Source organism: Nyctibius grandis, chromosome 20 (genome assembly GCF_013368605.1).
Source record: "Nyctibius grandis isolate bNycGra1 chromosome 20, bNycGra1.pri, whole genome shotgun sequence".
Classification (NCBI taxonomy): Eukaryota; Metazoa; Chordata; class Aves; order Nyctibiiformes; family Nyctibiidae; genus Nyctibius; species Nyctibius grandis.
In genome coordinates, this window is record NC_090677.1 from 4234474 (window position 1) to 4251411 (window position 16938).

At 49.6% G+C, this 16938-nt stretch overlaps 1 protein-coding gene across 1 annotated transcript in view; it reads left to right on the top strand.

The window, feature by feature from the left end:
• Positions 1-16938, top strand: part of CDH23 (cadherin related 23) — a 198655-nt gene that overhangs the window by 30256 nt on the left and 151461 nt on the right. Inside the window, 3 exon segments of the mRNA XM_068416505.1 lie at positions 5926-6068; positions 10017-10064; positions 10304-10396. Of these exon segments, the coding sequence (XP_068272606.1) occupies positions 5926-6068; positions 10017-10064; positions 10304-10396 (284 nt within the window).

Here is a 16938-nt window from a genome sequence, read left to right on the forward strand (position 1 = left end):
CTGGTGCCTGCAAGAGATTTCCTGAGCCCAGGTGTGCTTTGGTTGCTCTCCTAGTCCCCTGCACTGTGCCTGCACTCTCATCCCTCCGTCTGCGTAAGGTGGGGTCTCCTGTGCATGCCCTGTCCCCAGCTCTGGGCTCGTCCTCTCTGGGAAAGTGATGGAGCCTCATCCCAAACATAGGAGCAGCTCCCACTTGGTGTGGCCTCACGCTTGAAACTAGATTTTGCTTTATTTTCCTTGCTAGGGAGTCACTGTCCTTTCCCTCACATTGCTTGGAGATTGCTCAGCAGCACAGAAACATTGGCATTTCATCTTTGCCTTTAAAAAATCTTGGGGAAAACATCACATAAGGGCTTTTTTATCTTCGTTCATTTCGTTCTGAAAGGTGAAAGAGAAAATGAATTGCAGGTAAAGAAAAGGGAGCAGGTGACAAATGAGAAGAACAAGGTTTGAATTTCAAGATCAGATCCATCAAATCCTGTCACCAAGCACATCAGAGGCCAGTCTGCTGCGATGAACTGGGCTAACGGGAGATGCCTGTGCTGGGGTGGCTGGGACAGGAAGGTAGGACTGCTGAATAGTGTTGTGGGAGAAGAGGATGGGACGTGATTGTCCCATCTCCCTTCCAAGGAAGGAAGGGAGAGGGAGCCAAGGAGATCTGGTGGCAGCTATTTCGGAGCAAAAGCGTGGCGGTGGCCTTCACGTAAGGGGACTCCTTGCTGCAGGGTGTGGATGCTAAAATGATTTTTGTGTAAATAAATGTGTGCTGGTTTGAGAAGTTGAATAGCAACAGAGGGCTCTCTGTGCCAGCTTGTGACCTTGGTTGAGGACCGTAGGCACTGCTTGTGGCATAAGGGCTGTCTCCCTGGTAGCGGTGGCAGAAGATGGGGAGCCGAGAAACTGGGTGGTGACTGTGCCTACAGATACGATCCAGAGCTTGGGAGGGGTGAGAAATGACGAGCCAAGGAGGAACAGGCACTGGCTGTTAAAAGCAGGGATTAAAATGCTTTTAATATTAAAGCGTAGCTGATGCCTGAAGTCTTGAGCCCAAAAGCCAGCGCAGTCAGTAGAGAGATTCCTATTAACTCTGCTTGGGTATGGATCAGACCTCTTAAGAGAGCATCTTATTAAGCAACTCATTAGAAACCTTCCCCTTTGTTGGATCCCAGTGCCCTCCATCCCAGCCCAACCCAGCATCTTGCTTGGGCAGCTGCTTCATCCTCTGGCTCTTTCCCTGGCCCGGGGGCTCAGCACTTCCAAAACCCTCCAGGAGCTCTGGGATTTTGGTTTTGTTTGTTTGTTTTGTCTATTTTTCTCCTTGGCAAAATGGAATGGCAAGAAAAATTATACAGGTTTACAGCTGAAAGCAAGATGCTGAGACAGGAGCTCCTGTATGGGGGGAAAATAGTACACCCCATAAAGCAGCCAAACCTAAAAAAAATTCATAAAACCCTAACAGGAACAAAACAAGAGGCAACACCATCACCACTACAGACAAAAAAAGCTCCTGAGGTCAATCACAGTTCAAGACTTGAAGAAAGAAGGAAATCTGTGTATGTGTGAGAAAGAAGGAGAAGTAGCCGTGATTGAGAGAAAGGAGGCAAAAGGAGACAAGATAAATTGTGATTATCTGGTGGAATCAAGACACTTAACTGCCCTGTCTGATTCCTGAGGGGAAACAAATGGACCCTATAACTTTGCACTGCACGAGGATAATTTGTCCCTGTTTCCTCAGCCCTCGCTGGAGCCAGGTCGGCGCTTGGGCTTGTGGCAGCTCAAAGAGCATCCTCAGCATGGCCCGGAGAGAGCCGGGGCACGTTATTTTTCTTTGAAAGTGCCCTGAGAGGGGTTTCTGACAGATGTGGAGCTCCCTGGGCTCTGCACACCCTGTCCGTGTGGGGCCATCTTCTTTTCAATGATTTCCCAGTGGTGCAGGCACCCTTATGTGAAGGTGCTAGCGCTGCTTTTGCAATCCTTTGTCAATTCCCACATTGTCTCCATGAAAGTGAGCATGGAGTCCAGCTGAGTGTCGCTGGGTCGGGTGTTTGCCTTGGTCTGGCTTCACCTATGAGTGGGCCAACAGCACCTTCCCGGTGATCACCCTGGAAAATGGGATTTCTCATGGTCTGTTGAATGGTGAACGTGGCCCAGATGTTCCAGCTGTGTGTTTTGCTTTGTGCTATCCAGCCAGTCTGCTCCTGCTCCCTTGGTGCGGTCAACTGAGAGGGAGAAAAAAAGATATGGGGGAGGGAAAGGAGGATGAAATAAATGGGTGCTAAAGGAATTGGCAGACGGTAGCTCGTAGAAACTTTGGTGGTGAAAGTGGTGAAGGAGCCCAGCGTGCTCCTCTGCAGTCCTCTCTCGCTGCATCCTGCACGCCTGGCTTACACCCCGCGCCTGAACTTAGCATTCTCCTGGGGTAAAGCTTGCAAAGATCAGAATAACAAATGACAAAGTGACTGTGAAGTCTCATTTCTTATTTCAGGGAGCTGTTTCTCATTATCTTCTATTTAATTTGTTATTTTGATCTGTATTTTATGCTTTTTTTTTTTCCTATGATGAATTGGGAGGTGCTCTTAAGTTAGGATGGTGATTACTGGCTGATGGACAGGTAAGGGAAGGGGTGAAATAGCTCTTAATTTTCGGTGCCTCGCTTGTGAGGGTTTGTTTAAGATGATATTTTCCTGTGATACAGGAAAACAATGCACAGCTTACACTTGAGTGTTCTGAGCTACCCTATCTATGCCCTAACAAAGATTCTTGTTTCTAACAAATCAAAAGAAAGAAAAGTTGAGGAGGGTGTAGGCACTGAGTGTTCCCTTTCCTCTTCTTACCCACTAACTCTGTCCTTGGTTTCGATACGCCCGGCCCAGAGAGCGGTCAAGCCCAGCGTGCTGTTTCACAGGGATCTGACTCTGCCCGTCTGCAGGCTGGCAGGAGCGAGGAGCTCGGCTGGGCTGATGCCCTCTGCCCAGAAATACCTTGCCTTGCTCTCCAGGATATCCTGAATTTGGGAACTGAATTCCCTGGCAGTGGGGGGTAGCTGTAACGCAGAGACAGAGAAGAGTTAAATGTTCGTTTGCTGGCTGATTTATTTTTTTTTTAATGCAAGTGGGTTTGCAGCACACAAACCATGAATGCAGCTATGATTAGAACAGGGTGGAACATGGTTTTCCTATTCAGCAGGATTTTTAAGATTGTTTCCCTTGCACTGAGATGCGATGGAGACCTTTTGGAGTTTGAATTATTTGTGGTTCCCCAGGGAACTGCAGATACCCTGTTGATCTAGAGTTTTTAAATGAGGGGGGGGAAGTCTCTTTCTCCCACTAAATTTGGCAGAAGAGAGAGGTATGACCCTGGATTTATCTTGTCCTAGTTGCTGGCTTTCACTGCCATGGGGATGGTCACGGTTCTGCTTGTTTCCCGGAGCAAAGAAACCTTTGCTAAGGATGTCCTCCACAATAAAACCAAGGTAGTAGCTTGTTTCATATCAAGGCTCTGAGGTTTGAGAAAGCATAGGGTCACTTCGTATCTCCGGTGTTGGCTTCACTGAAGAGACAGGAACGTTGCAGGTGAATGGTTGATTGCAGTGGTTTGGATAAGGGCTCTTGTTTTCAGATCTTTGTCCAAAATGTCTTTGTGACCTGTCACTCACTAGCACCTGTGTTGGTGGAAGGAGCTTTTTTTCCCCAGTGGTTAGTTGTAGTTTTTCTTTCTAAAAACACTGATATTCCTTCTTCTAACAGAAATTTGTCTAGCTTTGGGCACTGAGGCTTGCTGTGCTTTCTTGCTGTGCAATAGTCATCTTAAGTCTTACATCTTGTCCTCTTCATGGATGTGCTTGAGATGGCCTGAGTCATCTCACTCTTCTTTGTCATCAATGAAGCAGTTCAAGCTTTTAAAGCCCTTGTTAAGTGTAAAGTATTTTTGCTAGCTCTTGAATGTTTGTGGCATCCTCTTGCATCCAGTCCTGAAGATAATGTGGCCAGCCGAGCAGCTTGCAGGATTGCACTCTTGGTAGAACTCGGTATATACTTCTGAAGTCGTTCCTCCAAGGGCCCTAGATGCACCGCGGCTCTGCCAACCAGGGCATGGAGAGAGCTCTTTGCATGCTTGGATCCCCAGCCCCGCCAGAATGGCTGGTTTTGGGATGCCCTCCTCTGCAGCTGTGGTCTCCACCAGCCTTTTCTGAGGGCATTTAGAGTGGGGTCATAAAAACACTTTTACCAAACAAGCCCAAATTACTAAGTGCTTCACCTGGCTGCTTGCTCCTCCCTGTTATTTGACATGCTGTCACCCAAGTTTGTACCGACAGCAATTTTACGTCATGCTAGGATGTCCCCCTGACCGCGGCCGGTGGCCTTGGGACCTGCCAGGCTGCTGGGTCCTCGCTCGAGTGCGCTTCGTCAATGTCATCCAGCACTAAATTTTTAATCACAAAGTCACGCAGTGCGAAGTCAAATGCCTTACAAAAGTCTATTATTTCTTTGCAGTTACCTTTATCTGCCAGAATTGTAATCTCATCAAAGAATGAAATCAGGTTTGTTTGACAAGGCCTATTTTCCATAAAATCATGTTGACTGGCATTAATTATGTTCCTATCGTTTAATTCTTTATTAATGGAATCTCATATCAGCTTTTTCCATTATTTCAACCATGATTAATGCCAAGCCAACTGGTCGATAATTGCCCAGGTCGTTCTGCTTGCCGAGTTGTGCCATGGTGTTCGCCCTTTGGTCTGCTGGAGCTTCTCTCCTTTTCCCAGATGGCTGAAATTTTGGTATCCCTTCCCCTCAGCCAGATGATTTGGGGTCGTGGGGTGCTCTTGTACTACCAAAGATAGCTCATGCAGAGTCCAGGTGGCCAAAGGGATCTCCTGCCCTTATCTCTACCCACCAGCTGTTTTCCTCCTATTTTCTCCCCTGTCCTGCTGAGGAGGGGACTGAGAGCAGCTGAGTGGGCATCAGGCAGCCAGCCATGGTTGACCCACCACATCAGACTTTGAATGTGCTGAGAGGTGCCATGGAGAGGCCCAAAATAATTCGAGGAGGTTCTTATGGGGCTGAAATGAGGCTTCAAGTGTGGCAGCTATCCCTTGCTTTTGGAGCAGCAGAAGTCATCCTGCTCTGGGAGCATTGTGGAGTTCATAAAAAGGACATGTGACTCCCATGCGGTAACTTTGGAGGGTCTAGGTTGCCTCTTGGGTGCAGTCAGGAAGAGACATGTGCAACTGCATGCCCGTGAGGGATGGCTGAGCAAGGCCTCTGTTGGCTGGGGTATTCAGGGTGCTGCAGAAGGTGGTTTCAAACATGATTTGGCAGAAGGTAGTGATGGATTTGTCCCAGCGCCTCTCATGCTCTCTGGGTGCGTGGGCTCCACGTATGCCAGAAAGACCAGCACTTTCTGCAGCTGCCATATTTAAAACAAACCCCAGGTCTGTGGTTGGCCCCAGGCCCTACTGAATCCCTGAGCCTCGAGACACCCGTGGGCATCACGTCCATGCTCTTGGCCTTGGGAGGTTTGCTTTTAACCTGGAAGTGTTGTTTTATCTGCTGGTGGTGCCCCTCAGCAGGGACGAGTGTGAGGGAGGCTGGTAGGCGCTTACCCAGAAGAGGCATGGGTTCCTCCACTCTCTCTAGTGCCCAAGATGGCTGCACTTCTGAGCTAATGTGACTATTTTTTGATAAGGGCGAGGGAGGAGGACAGCTGTGGTTCAGCTTCTGTGTGCTAGAGAGAACAGTAAGACCGTGCACAGCTTGACCCCCCTTGCTGCTTGAGGCATTGTAGCACCATGGGAATAATAGTTTGGGGATGACTTGAGAGGAAGGCAGAAGACCTGCGTTCCCTGACAAGCTGAATATTTGCAGGATTTCTTCCTCTCTGTCTCATTTTGCTCATGATTTCTTTCCTCTTGGTCTCTCCCAGGTTCCTCAGTGACTCAGCTGCTGGCCCGGGACCTGGACAACGACCCACTGGTCTTTGGCGTAGTTGGGGAGGAGGCTAGCCGGTTCTTTGCGGTGGAGAGCGTGACCGGTGTTGTCTGGCTCAGGCAGCCCTTGGACAGAGAGGTAATGCTGCTTTCTGCTGAGACCATCCTCTGCTGAGGGGGAGGGGGGAAAAAAAACCTCTGGGCAGATAAATGGTGGCTCTCCACCTTCTGCGGCAGCTGAGATGGAGCCTGGGTGTTGCTCCCACGTGGAGTGGGGAATTCAGGTGTGTCCCCATCAGGGTCTGTCGCTAGCCACCCTGTCACTGTCCCCAGCTCAGTGGGGACACGGGCAATAAACAGGGTGCTCTGGTTCCATCTGGCTTGTTGGTTTTCCTGGATCTCAGAATAATATTTGCAAGTTCAGAAGTAATGAAAATAATAAATGGAAATGATCTACCAAAGAGCAGGATGCTCCTACACTCGGGGAAATTTACAGGCTCCCTCCTTAAACCTACGTTCCCATCAAATCCTTTACTACTCAAAACAGTGTGTGAAGAGCTGTGAGCTATCCCTGCTTATTCAATCTCATTGTGACTTTTCATCATCTCGTAGTTTCAGGCTGCTGGATGCTAAATTTGGCAAGATTTTTTTGCCTCGAAACTGTTTCACGCCCCTATTTTCAATAGTAGCTTTGGCTTCCAGAGATGCTATCCCCTCCAGGTGCCTGTTTTACAGGAGCCCTTGCCACATTGCTGGAGCAAGGAGGAAGGGATAGCGCAGGAGCTTGGTAAGACTGGGAAAACACTATATGTCTTGGGCAACGTGCTTCGTTTCCTTCGTGCTCCTGTTGCCTGTGTTTAGAAGTTCTTTTGCCAGCAGCAGCATTGTGGAAATAAAACCCATTAACACACCTTGGGCGCTGGTGGTCCGGGTCGGAGCCAGCCAGACGTGGGGATGCGTAGGAGCAGGGCAGTGGATGCTGCTCGGGCTGCGTGGAGGCAAACCCAATTTCACAGCATTAAGAGCGAGGCTCTGGAAAAATCAAGTGTCTTTCTTCACCCCTCTGCCTCCCTGTGCCAAGAGCTGCTGGCATGAGTCACAAATCTCCTCTTATTCAAATGCCTACCGCTTCCCAATACTTCTGATAACAACCTTAAGCCAGGGAAGGGTGATCAATAGGTTTAGGTGGCTTTTGGTGGAGGGTGGGAAGGGAAGGGGCTGAGCAGAGCTTGCACCTGTGGCTGGGCTGAACTGGGAGAGGAGCCTGCACCCATCATAGAATTGTTTTGGTTGGAAAGGACCTTTAAGATCATCGAGTCCAACAATTAACCTAACGCTACCAAGGCCACCACCAACCCATGTCCCTCAGCACCACATCTACTCGTCTTTTAAATACCTCCAGGGATGGTGACTCCACCACTGCCCTGGGCAGCCTGTCCAATGCTTGATAACCCTTTCCATGAAGAAATTTTTCCTGATATCCAATCTAAACCTCCCCTGGCACAACTTAAGGCTGTTTCCTCTTATCCTATCACTTGTTACCTGGGAGAAGATACTGACCCCCACCTCGCTACACCCTCCTTTCAGGTTCTTGTAGACAGCAAGACTGATCCCAGGGGCTCAAAGTCAGCGAATCATGGAAGAGGGTGAAGATGGACACATGCATAGCTTGGTATGGATAAGGGGAAGGTGTGAATGACAATTTATGGTGGAAGGAGCCAGGATGGCATGGGAGGGAATGGCTGGAGGTAGACAGCACACTGGGAGCAGAGAACACTGGCCTGGATGCATGTGGTCAAAAAGTCAGGGGCTAGAGAAAGCCATACAAGAAAAGCAGTGGGGAAGGAAAAGCAAGAGATCAATTCTTGTACAACCAAGGAGGAAAAGAGAGACTTGAAAAGGGAGAGGGAGTCACAGTAAGGTAAATGATGCAGAGAAAGGGGAAATAGAGAAAAAGAAGGAGCGAATGTATAAAGGCAAAACAATTTTTGAAAGATTTTTCACTCCCACAGAGATAAGACGGAAAACAGGTTTAAAAAAAAAAGACAAACCATGAGTCTAAAAAAAGTCTGTGCTAAAATGAAGGGTGGAGACAGAAATTAGCATGTGGCAGCTTTCTCTGATTATTTTATCAAGTTTTTAAAATTAAATGCTCAACAGTTTTTTTTTCTTTCCTGTTTTTTCCTTTTCTTTTCCCTACTGCTTTGTCCCTCGCAGTGGCCCCGATGGGTAGTGGGGAAAGGGTGGGATGTCACAAGGAGCAGAGGCTCTCCTCCCCGTCCGTATTTCAGCTCTTCGTTTACCTGCAAGCATTGCCCTGAGGCTGGGGCCAGGCAAGAATTTCTCAGGTTGAATTGCCCAGCTGTTTGGATGGGGGGCAGATGTGGGGGCAGGAGGGGTGCACACTCCAGTAAGCTGTTCCCCAAACCCTTGTCCAAGATAAACTGCCACCCTGGGGCAAGCAGAGCTCCTGGTCTGGGCACCAGTGCCTGCTGTGCCTGTCCCCGAGACCTTCTTATTAGGAATAAATCAACCAAATCAAGCCATTTCAAGCTGGCTTTCCAGCCTTTCACAGAATCACAGAAACAGTCAGGTTGGAAGAGCCCTCTGGGATCATCGAGTCCAACCATTGCCCTGACACCACCATGGCAACTAGACCATGGCACTAAGTGCCATGTCCAGTCTTGTCTTAAACCCCTCCAGAGATGGTGACTCCACCACCTCCCTGGGCAGCCCCTTCCAATGTCTAATGACCCTTTCTGAGAAGAAATTTCTTGCGCGATGCTTTGGAAACATCAAGTTGCCGTGCTCCAGCAGCTCAGGCAGGGGGGCACCGGGCTGGGAAGGGATGCTGGAGGAGGAAGGGCTTGCTGGGACAGGGAGAAACAAAACACAGATGGTGCCCAGGTACCAGATAGGTGTGGTGGTCCAGCTCCTGCTCTCCATCCCTGCGCGATTCCTTGGTCAAACGTGAGCAAAACGGTTGCTGGTGGAAAAGAAAGGTCAGGAAGAGAAGGTCTGTCTCCACTAGCAATATCCCCCTGCCCTGCCACCAAAATCACAGAATCAACCAGGTTGGAAGAGACCTCAGGGATCATCGAGTCCAGCCATTGCCCTGACACCACACTGTCAACTAGATCATGGCACTAAGTGCCATGTCTAATCTTTTCTTAAACACCTCCAGAGATGGTGACTCCACCACCTCCCTGGGCAGCCCCTTCCAATGTCTAATAACCCTTATAATAATAAATAATCCTCTCTTCCCCACTTGTGCCTCGCCTCAGCACCAGTGACCCTAATATATTGCCATTTAAGACCAAGCTGTCAGTTTAGTTAAAGCAACAAGGGGCACAGAGGGCTGCACGGGCGTTTTCTTGAACAGTCTTAGGGGATTTCAGCCAGTTCTTACTACAGACCCTGGGCTTATCCCAGTGTTCCCAGCTATGTGATATCCCACGAACTGCGTGGCAGGGAAGTTGGGAAAGCAGCAGCAAGATTTAGATGTCCTCAATGAGACCGTGTTGTATTGTGATCTCGAACAAAAGCTAATTACACAGCTTTTTCTTTGGACTTTCTTCTCTTTTTGCATCGTCCCTGTACCTCGCAGTCAGGTCACAGCACACCGTGGGTGGAAAACTGCTTTTCTTTGCTTTGTCCTTATTCCCTTTTGCTGCTCCAAGCAGGCAGCCTGCAGCGTCAGGGACCGGGCAGGTGTGCAAAGAGAGCTGGGGCTTGCTGGCACACCGCCGAGGGTGAAACAGTGGGCTCCTCTCATCTGCTTTAGCCTCGTTGTCTGTTTAAAGTGCTCAGCTGCTAGTCGGGAGTCGGTTAGTGCCCGCATCCTCCTGACCCAGGGCAGAGCAGCTCTCCGTGCCTGTGAAATACACTGGAGCCCCACTGGCACTAATATTTCTCAGCGTTTTTATACCCACCATAGGTAACTGCACTCAAGCGCCCCTTCTCTTCTTGAAGGTCCTGAAAGTGTTTTGCATGTAATAATATTGTCTAAAAGTCCCCAGCCTGCCATCTGCAGATAAACACTTACAGTATCTTTAATTATATGTTTTTCCTTCTCCTTCCCTTTCAGACTAAGTCAGAATTCACGGTTGAATTTTCCGTCAGTGACAGCCAAGGGGTAAGCGTGGCTTCTCATTTCATGGTCTGCGGCGTGGGCGGAGGGGAGCGGGGAGGATGAGGGTGGGTTGCTGGGGGACCTTCTGCATCGTGCCAGGAGGGGGTCTGGGGAGCGGGACCACCCCTGGCCATCACTTGTTGAAAGCCCAAGTCAGAAAAAGCAGCCACGAGCTTGCTGTAGGTTTTAAATCCATGCATAAAACTGACACTCGCTCCTTGTCATTATCCTTGTGGCCACAGGTGATCAAAGGGACGGTCAACATCCAAGTCGGAGACGTGAATGACAACGCCCCGCGGTTCCACAACCAGCCCTACAGCGTCCGCATCCCGGAGGTAGGGATCGCTGCAGCATCTCCACACAGCCTAGTTTCTGGCTCTTCCCTCGGTGGCCACGCTTGCTGCCCGGTTGCCACCGCAGAGCTGTCTGCCCAGCTGCCTGAGAGCCACCAAAGTATGGGGCTGTCCTCCTGCCCTGGACCCTCACTGTGGTTGGGGGGAAGATTAAACCTCCGGAAGGTATTGTTGCCTGAAAATGGGTAGAAGCAAAGTGACGGCGTGTTGGGGGAAGGCAGGTGGAAGAGGAGGTTTGGAGCTCAGAGCCTTTGCAGCCTTGATGACGTCTTTCCCATGATCAATGTAAAGTTTGAAAATAGCTGTAAATGGGAATCTGTTTGGTTTTCTCTTCCTTTGAGCTGAGGGGGATGTGCAGCTCTTGTCACAGAGGTGACCTGAGGCAGGACTAAATATTTCTCCAAACGCCTGATTTCAAGCAGAGTTGTGCCCTTGCTGGTGGTTGTCTTTAACACCTCCATAGCAGGACTTGTCCTGTGACGTCCTAGGAATAAAGCAGGTAGGAAGGGACCACAGAAGATCATCTGACCCAAGCTCCCACTAAAACAGAGAAAATTTTCATGTAGATCATGTTGCTCAGGGCTTTATCCAGCCAAGTGTTGAATATCTCTGAGGACAGAGTTCCCACAACTTTCTGCCGCTCGCTCTCAGTGCTGGCCATTGCAAAGGAGGTGACACCTAGTCACAGCATCAGGGCGAGCTGCTGCACCTAGAGCTCAACTTGGCAGAAATACACCAAGAACTTACAGGTACAATGTGAATTTAGACTTTAAAGATGTGGAGTGAAAGGTGGTTGCTGGTGCTAGGAGGAGGAGGTCGGGGTATTACACTTGAAATAGGGGATTAGTAGGGCATTTCATGTCGTCCTGTGGAGGAAACCTCTCCTCCTTGTACCCTGGTGCCAGGGCAGACCGTTCTTTCCAGAGTATGCCTCGGGGTGTGTACGAGGTCAAGTGTGCATCTGTGTGTGTGAAATCAAGCAGCCTTTGGTACAAACGATTGTGTTACAGCGGTTTATTTAATATGCTGACTGCTGATGCCCTGCCGTGCTGGGCTTTGATCCTTCCCTGTCCCTCTGCTGCGAGGATGAGGTTTCTTCATTAAGTTGCTTGTGATGTATGAGCCGGGAGTTTTAGTCTCATCTTTGTGCCAAGTCATCTGAAACCTCCCTTTGAGAATGACACTGGGTCAGAGTCATTTCTTCTCCTCTTTAAAGCACAAACGGTGCAGAAATGACTTGGCAAAACCTGCATGAGCTGCTCCTCGCTCTTGCCTTTCTGCTTGGACCTCTGGAAGCTGATGGGTGGCCGTCTTGCCTTGCTGACGCTCCTCCTAGTGATGGTCTGTCTGCAAAGCCAAAGGAATGTCAGTAGGACTGAAAGAGAATGATCTCCTCTCCTCTGTGTTCGGATTTACATCTGGTTTTGCTCTTTACAGCACCTGGTACAGAGGACTCCCTCCTCTGTGTGGAGAGAGAGATGGAAAGTGGGTTTCTGTGTCTCCACTGGGAATTGGTGCAGAGCTAAGCCCCGGTGTTCCTACACCTGGAGCAGCCGTGCCATATCTCCTCTTGCTCATCGCTTCTGCCCTAAGAGCTGATAGTGCAAATCTTAAGCCTTCCACATTTCTGATCTTGACCTGCATCAAGCCTGGGGAGCAGGGAGGGCAAAGGTGTAGTGCTGGGTGGGAAAATGAAGGCTGGCCAAGGAAAGGGAGCTGTGGGCAGGTGAGCTGGACAGAAAATAAATGAAAGAAGAAGAGGGTGAACCCCAGAGCCTCCCTCTTGCATGTCACGCTGCTTTGCACGTGAGCAGTGGTTCTGCCGGGAGGGATTTCCAAGATCATCTAATTGTTTGGGGTATAGGAAGCACGGGGCTTCCCCCTGTGCACCCGCTCTGCCGCTCGGCCTCCAGAGCTGCACTTGTCTGGAGGTTGGCCTGAGCTAATTATAAGGCATCGTGTGCCAGTTTCCAGTTTCTATCCATGATCTTTAACCAAGGGCACTGATCAGAGGTAATGAGCCACAAACTCGTTGCTCATCCAGCATCCTGGAGGCACTTGTGTTCTTCTGCCATGGAGACAGCCTTTCCTTGTCAGGCACTGTGAGAGCAGGGGATGGGATCCCACCACCTAAGGAGGACCCTCCAAGGGCCACAGCCCACAGGAGGTGTGAGCAGTGAATTTACTCTGCGTGTGCTGGCATGGCTCTCGAGGAAGAGACACTCCCTTGCTTTGAGAGCTTTGCTGAGCCACAGCTTGTCCCTGTTGCTTGACTGCAAGTGCTCAAAGGTGGAGGTGATGTGGCATGGAGATATACCTTCAGAAGCTGAGGCCCCCAGAGCCAGGGGACACCTCTCAGATGCAGCTGAGGCTCAGCAGACTATTGGGAGCAGGTCATGGTAGGGGATGACAGCATCCCCAGGTCACCCCCATGCTCCAGACAGCTCAGGCCAGGGTGAACAGCGAGGGCACGGGTAGCAAAATCTGTCTCAAAGACCACCCAGCCCAAGGGCCCATAGCTAAGGAATAAAGAGGAGCTGGAGCTTAGGGATGGAGAAGAGGCTAGCAGAAGTGCTAGCACAGCTTTGCACAGGCTGGCTCTGTGCAGAATTGGCAGCTAATGAGGGTTTTTCTCTTTTTTAATTTTGAGATAAATGGATGTATCGATTTGCAGTTGTCCCAGCTAATGGAGCAGCAACAGAAAGGCTATTTAAACCTCACCGCTATTGTGCGGCGCTGGGAAAGTCAAAAGAAGAGTGCGCATAAATAAATGGAACATGAAGTAAACTGACCTTTAAAAACAATACTGCCTCTAAGTATCCATCCTGGCGTTTCACGCAGTCCGCTTGATTTCAGAGTGGGAATTTATTTGGGCACGGGCTGTGGACTGTGATTCCTCGCTAGTGCGGGGAGGGGGAGAGGATGCCTGGTTTAACCGTGGGCTCCTCCACATCGCAGCAGCTCCCAATACCCAGACTGGGGGATCGCTCGTGTGTCAGGCTGATGCCGCTGGTCCTCTGCGCTCGTCGTGTCTTAATCGCATCCTCGGCACTTGCCTGGAATAGCTGGGAGAGGGACGTTGCTCCGGCGTAATCGTCCATCCCGTCTGGGCAAGGGCGCCCCGTGATTTGCTTGTCAAAAGGTAACGAGGCGGTGCGGACGCTTTCAGGTCTGTAAAGAAAAGGGGAATCCTGCTAGAATTGGCGACTCGATTCACCAAGCTGGCCTCGCCAGAGCTCATTAAGTTCTCATGTATTCATTTCAGGCTAATGGCTGTCATGCTGACTGCTGTTTGATTTGCTATAATAGACTTTTATGGCTTTCCAGCTTGCTAGGACGTGTGTGCCTGTGTCTGTGCCCTGTGCTGCTGCCGTAGTACATTAGTTAGCCACTCCTGTGCTCGCTGTTCTGACCTTCAGGGTTTGTGCTCCTCTTGGATGCAGCCCTTGCGCTTCACCTCTTGGACACGCTCTTTTTTACCCTCCTCATCCTCACCCAGCCCCAGGGTACCATGTTGCTGGGAGTCTCAGGGTTTGGCTTTTAAATCAGGCAAGATGTATCGCTGAGCCCGTGGCAGGCTGTTGTGGCGATGCCTTGGTTTCTGACAAGCCCGATCTGCTTTATCTGATCTATTTTTCCATTTGACTGGACCTGCAGGAGACTCAGTCTTGTTGGATTGTTGTGGTTCAACGGGTTTACGTGAAGTGGAGCCAAGCCCCCACGTCGGGTTTTGTGGTACCTGGTGTGATGTTGGGATCGGGGTGGACTGTTCCTATAGGACTTTCCTATCCCAGCTTCCAAGCCTGAGACCTTCTGGGGCGTGCAGCCCTCTGTTTGCCTTTGACATGAACGTCCTCTAAGCTTATGCTTAAAAGCCATGGCTTTGCAAACCTTTCTTCTGCACCTGCTCCTTCCAGGTGCTACGCTGCCTACGGGGCCACACCTTGGGTCCTGCAGAGGTCCCTCAAACATTGAGGCCACTGCATGGTGTGGTAAGCAAGTCTAGTACCCTCTTGTGAAGAGGAGTTGTTTTTCCATGTAACCCCCCAACATCCTGAGCCTGCTGATCAAGTTCAAACTGTTCGTGGTCTTCTCTTGGCCCTGGAGCATCATCAGTCTTCACGTGTTGGCAGAAAAGTCACTTAATTGTTGGTTTCTTTGCTGAGTGTTCCCTCAGGAGGTTTCCAGTGGGGTTTTCTCTACTCCGGTGTTTTCCCCACCTCACTCCTCCCATTACAGCTAACACACAGAGTGATTTATAAAGTAATATATATTATTAGGTTACATCTTCCAGCAAAAAGCTGTCCTCAGCCAGGCTCTGGGCCAGAGACTGCCATTTAGCACTCCAGCCATTCACGAGATGACAGTTGCACCACGAAAAAGTATCTGTAACTTGACAGGAGATATTAATTATAACGGGGCTCTGTTTTCCAAAGGCACCGGCCGCATCTATAACCACAACCATCCGCGTTGGCAATGTGCTCGTCTCGTCTTGAGTTGAAGCAAGCGCCAGTAAGAGGCAGGGCTGTGGGAAAGGGGTTTAAAAATAGAGAGGAAAGTTTTTTTGGCAGCACACGGCATCGATTAAATGACTAGAGTCCAGCTTGCAGGTGTTGCATCTCCTGAACTTGGCCCTGATTTAGCAAATTATTTTTAATTGGGAGGCAGGCGGGCGCTCACCATCAACAGCAGTCCCTTCTGCTTGGGGATGAGCCTTTGGGATTGAGCCTTCACAAGCTGCTGGTCACCGTTTCCATCCTTACTATGGTGGTGTAGTTGAAACAGTGGCTTTTATGATGTTTTTTTTTTTTAATTGTGCAGAAAAGTGTTTGGTGGGGAGGAGGAGAGAAAGGAGAGCGCCCCATCCCATTACACAGCCTGGAACCAGACCATCCTAGATGGTGAGCAGGGGCAGGGAGGATCAGAGAAAGCCCCCAAAGCCCTAGCTGTAATTAAAATTATTATTTTGCTTTAATGGTACTAATGTTGGTAATTACATCTGTTTCCCTGCCATCCTGCCCGGGAATCTTGAGGGGCTCGTATAATTCTGTTGCGACGGCTCCGAGGCCTGATGCTGCGCATACAAAGCAGCTGTGATGAGTGTGAGCTCCCACTTCAGCCCCATCAGCCATTCCCTTGCACGCTCCCAGACACCTTTTAGTTGGGTTTTTTTTTGTTTTTAAATAAAGAGCCTTTAAATTGAAGGCGATGATAACAGAACTGATAAGAAAGATGTTCCTGCCACCTTGCAGAATGGCCTATAATCATTGCTGGCTGCTTTCCTTCCTCACTTCTTTTTTTTTTTTTCCCTTTTTTTTTTCCCCCCTGCTCACTGCTTTCCTTCTCTCCCTGCCCTTCTGCTTCTGTGTGGATTTTAGAACTGAACAAATAATTTACAATGAATAACTTATCCACCAAATCCAGCCTTCCCCTCCTTCCGCCACCTTTGCGCATGCAACATTTGCAAGCGTCTTGAACTCCTCTGCAGCGCTTTGGATGCAGTTTTGTTCTTTTATTTATGGTATTTTGTTTGGGTTTTTTTTTAAAAAAAAAAAAAAAACTTCCTAGAAAGACAACAAACAAATCAGTGAATTATTCAAGCTGGGTTCATTAAACCCTGTTGACCAGAAGCAGGCCAGTTCCCTTTCCTGGGTAGGCAAGTATCTCCGTCTGCCCTCCACCCTGGCACCCTGTCGGCACAGCCGGTGCTGGGACCAGGGGTGGTCTCTGACCTGGTGAAATATTTACCAGACTTCCCAAGCATCCTCATTTTTAATTGTGTTTGTTGTCGCTGGGTTTCAAAGCCAACCTCCACTGACCCTGAGGGGGATAGTTGGCTGACAAAATAACAGGTTAGATCTCCGTATTGTCTCTGGCTTCACAGAGCTGGTCATCATGAGTTTGTTTTGATGTTTCTCCTTTCCAGATATATTTTTTTTAATTTTTGAGCAACCTTTAATTACTTACCAACTTTGCCCAGCAAATTCGTGGGAGCAGAGACACATTGTGAAGGGTGAGCCTTCCCTTTAATAGTGTTAAGTGCAGACGTACTGTCCATCTATTAAAAAGCCATCTCTTAGCTGCATGAGATAATCCTTTTGAGAGGGTTTAATCTGCTCTGTAATCACTAGGTAGAATGTAATATCCCTCAAAGAAATCGTGCCTTCTCTCCTCCTCTCTCAACCCCAGCCTGCGTGATCAACCGAGACAAGGCTATGTCCAGAGTCCAGACGAGGGCGACCAAGCTGGTGAAGGGTCTGGAGGGTCTGACCTACGAGGGACGGCTGAGGGAGCTGGGGTTGTTTAGCCTGGAGAGGAGGAGGCTCAGAGGTGACCTTATCGCAGTCTACAACTACCTGAAGGGAGGTTGTAGTGGAGTGGGAGTTGGCCTCTTCTCCTGGGCAACCAGCGATAGGACAAGAGGACACAGCCTCAAGCTTTGCCAGGGGAGGTTCAGGTTGGACATTAGGAAGCATTTCTTCTCAGCAAGGGTCATTAGATGTTGGAAGGGGCTGCCCAGGGAG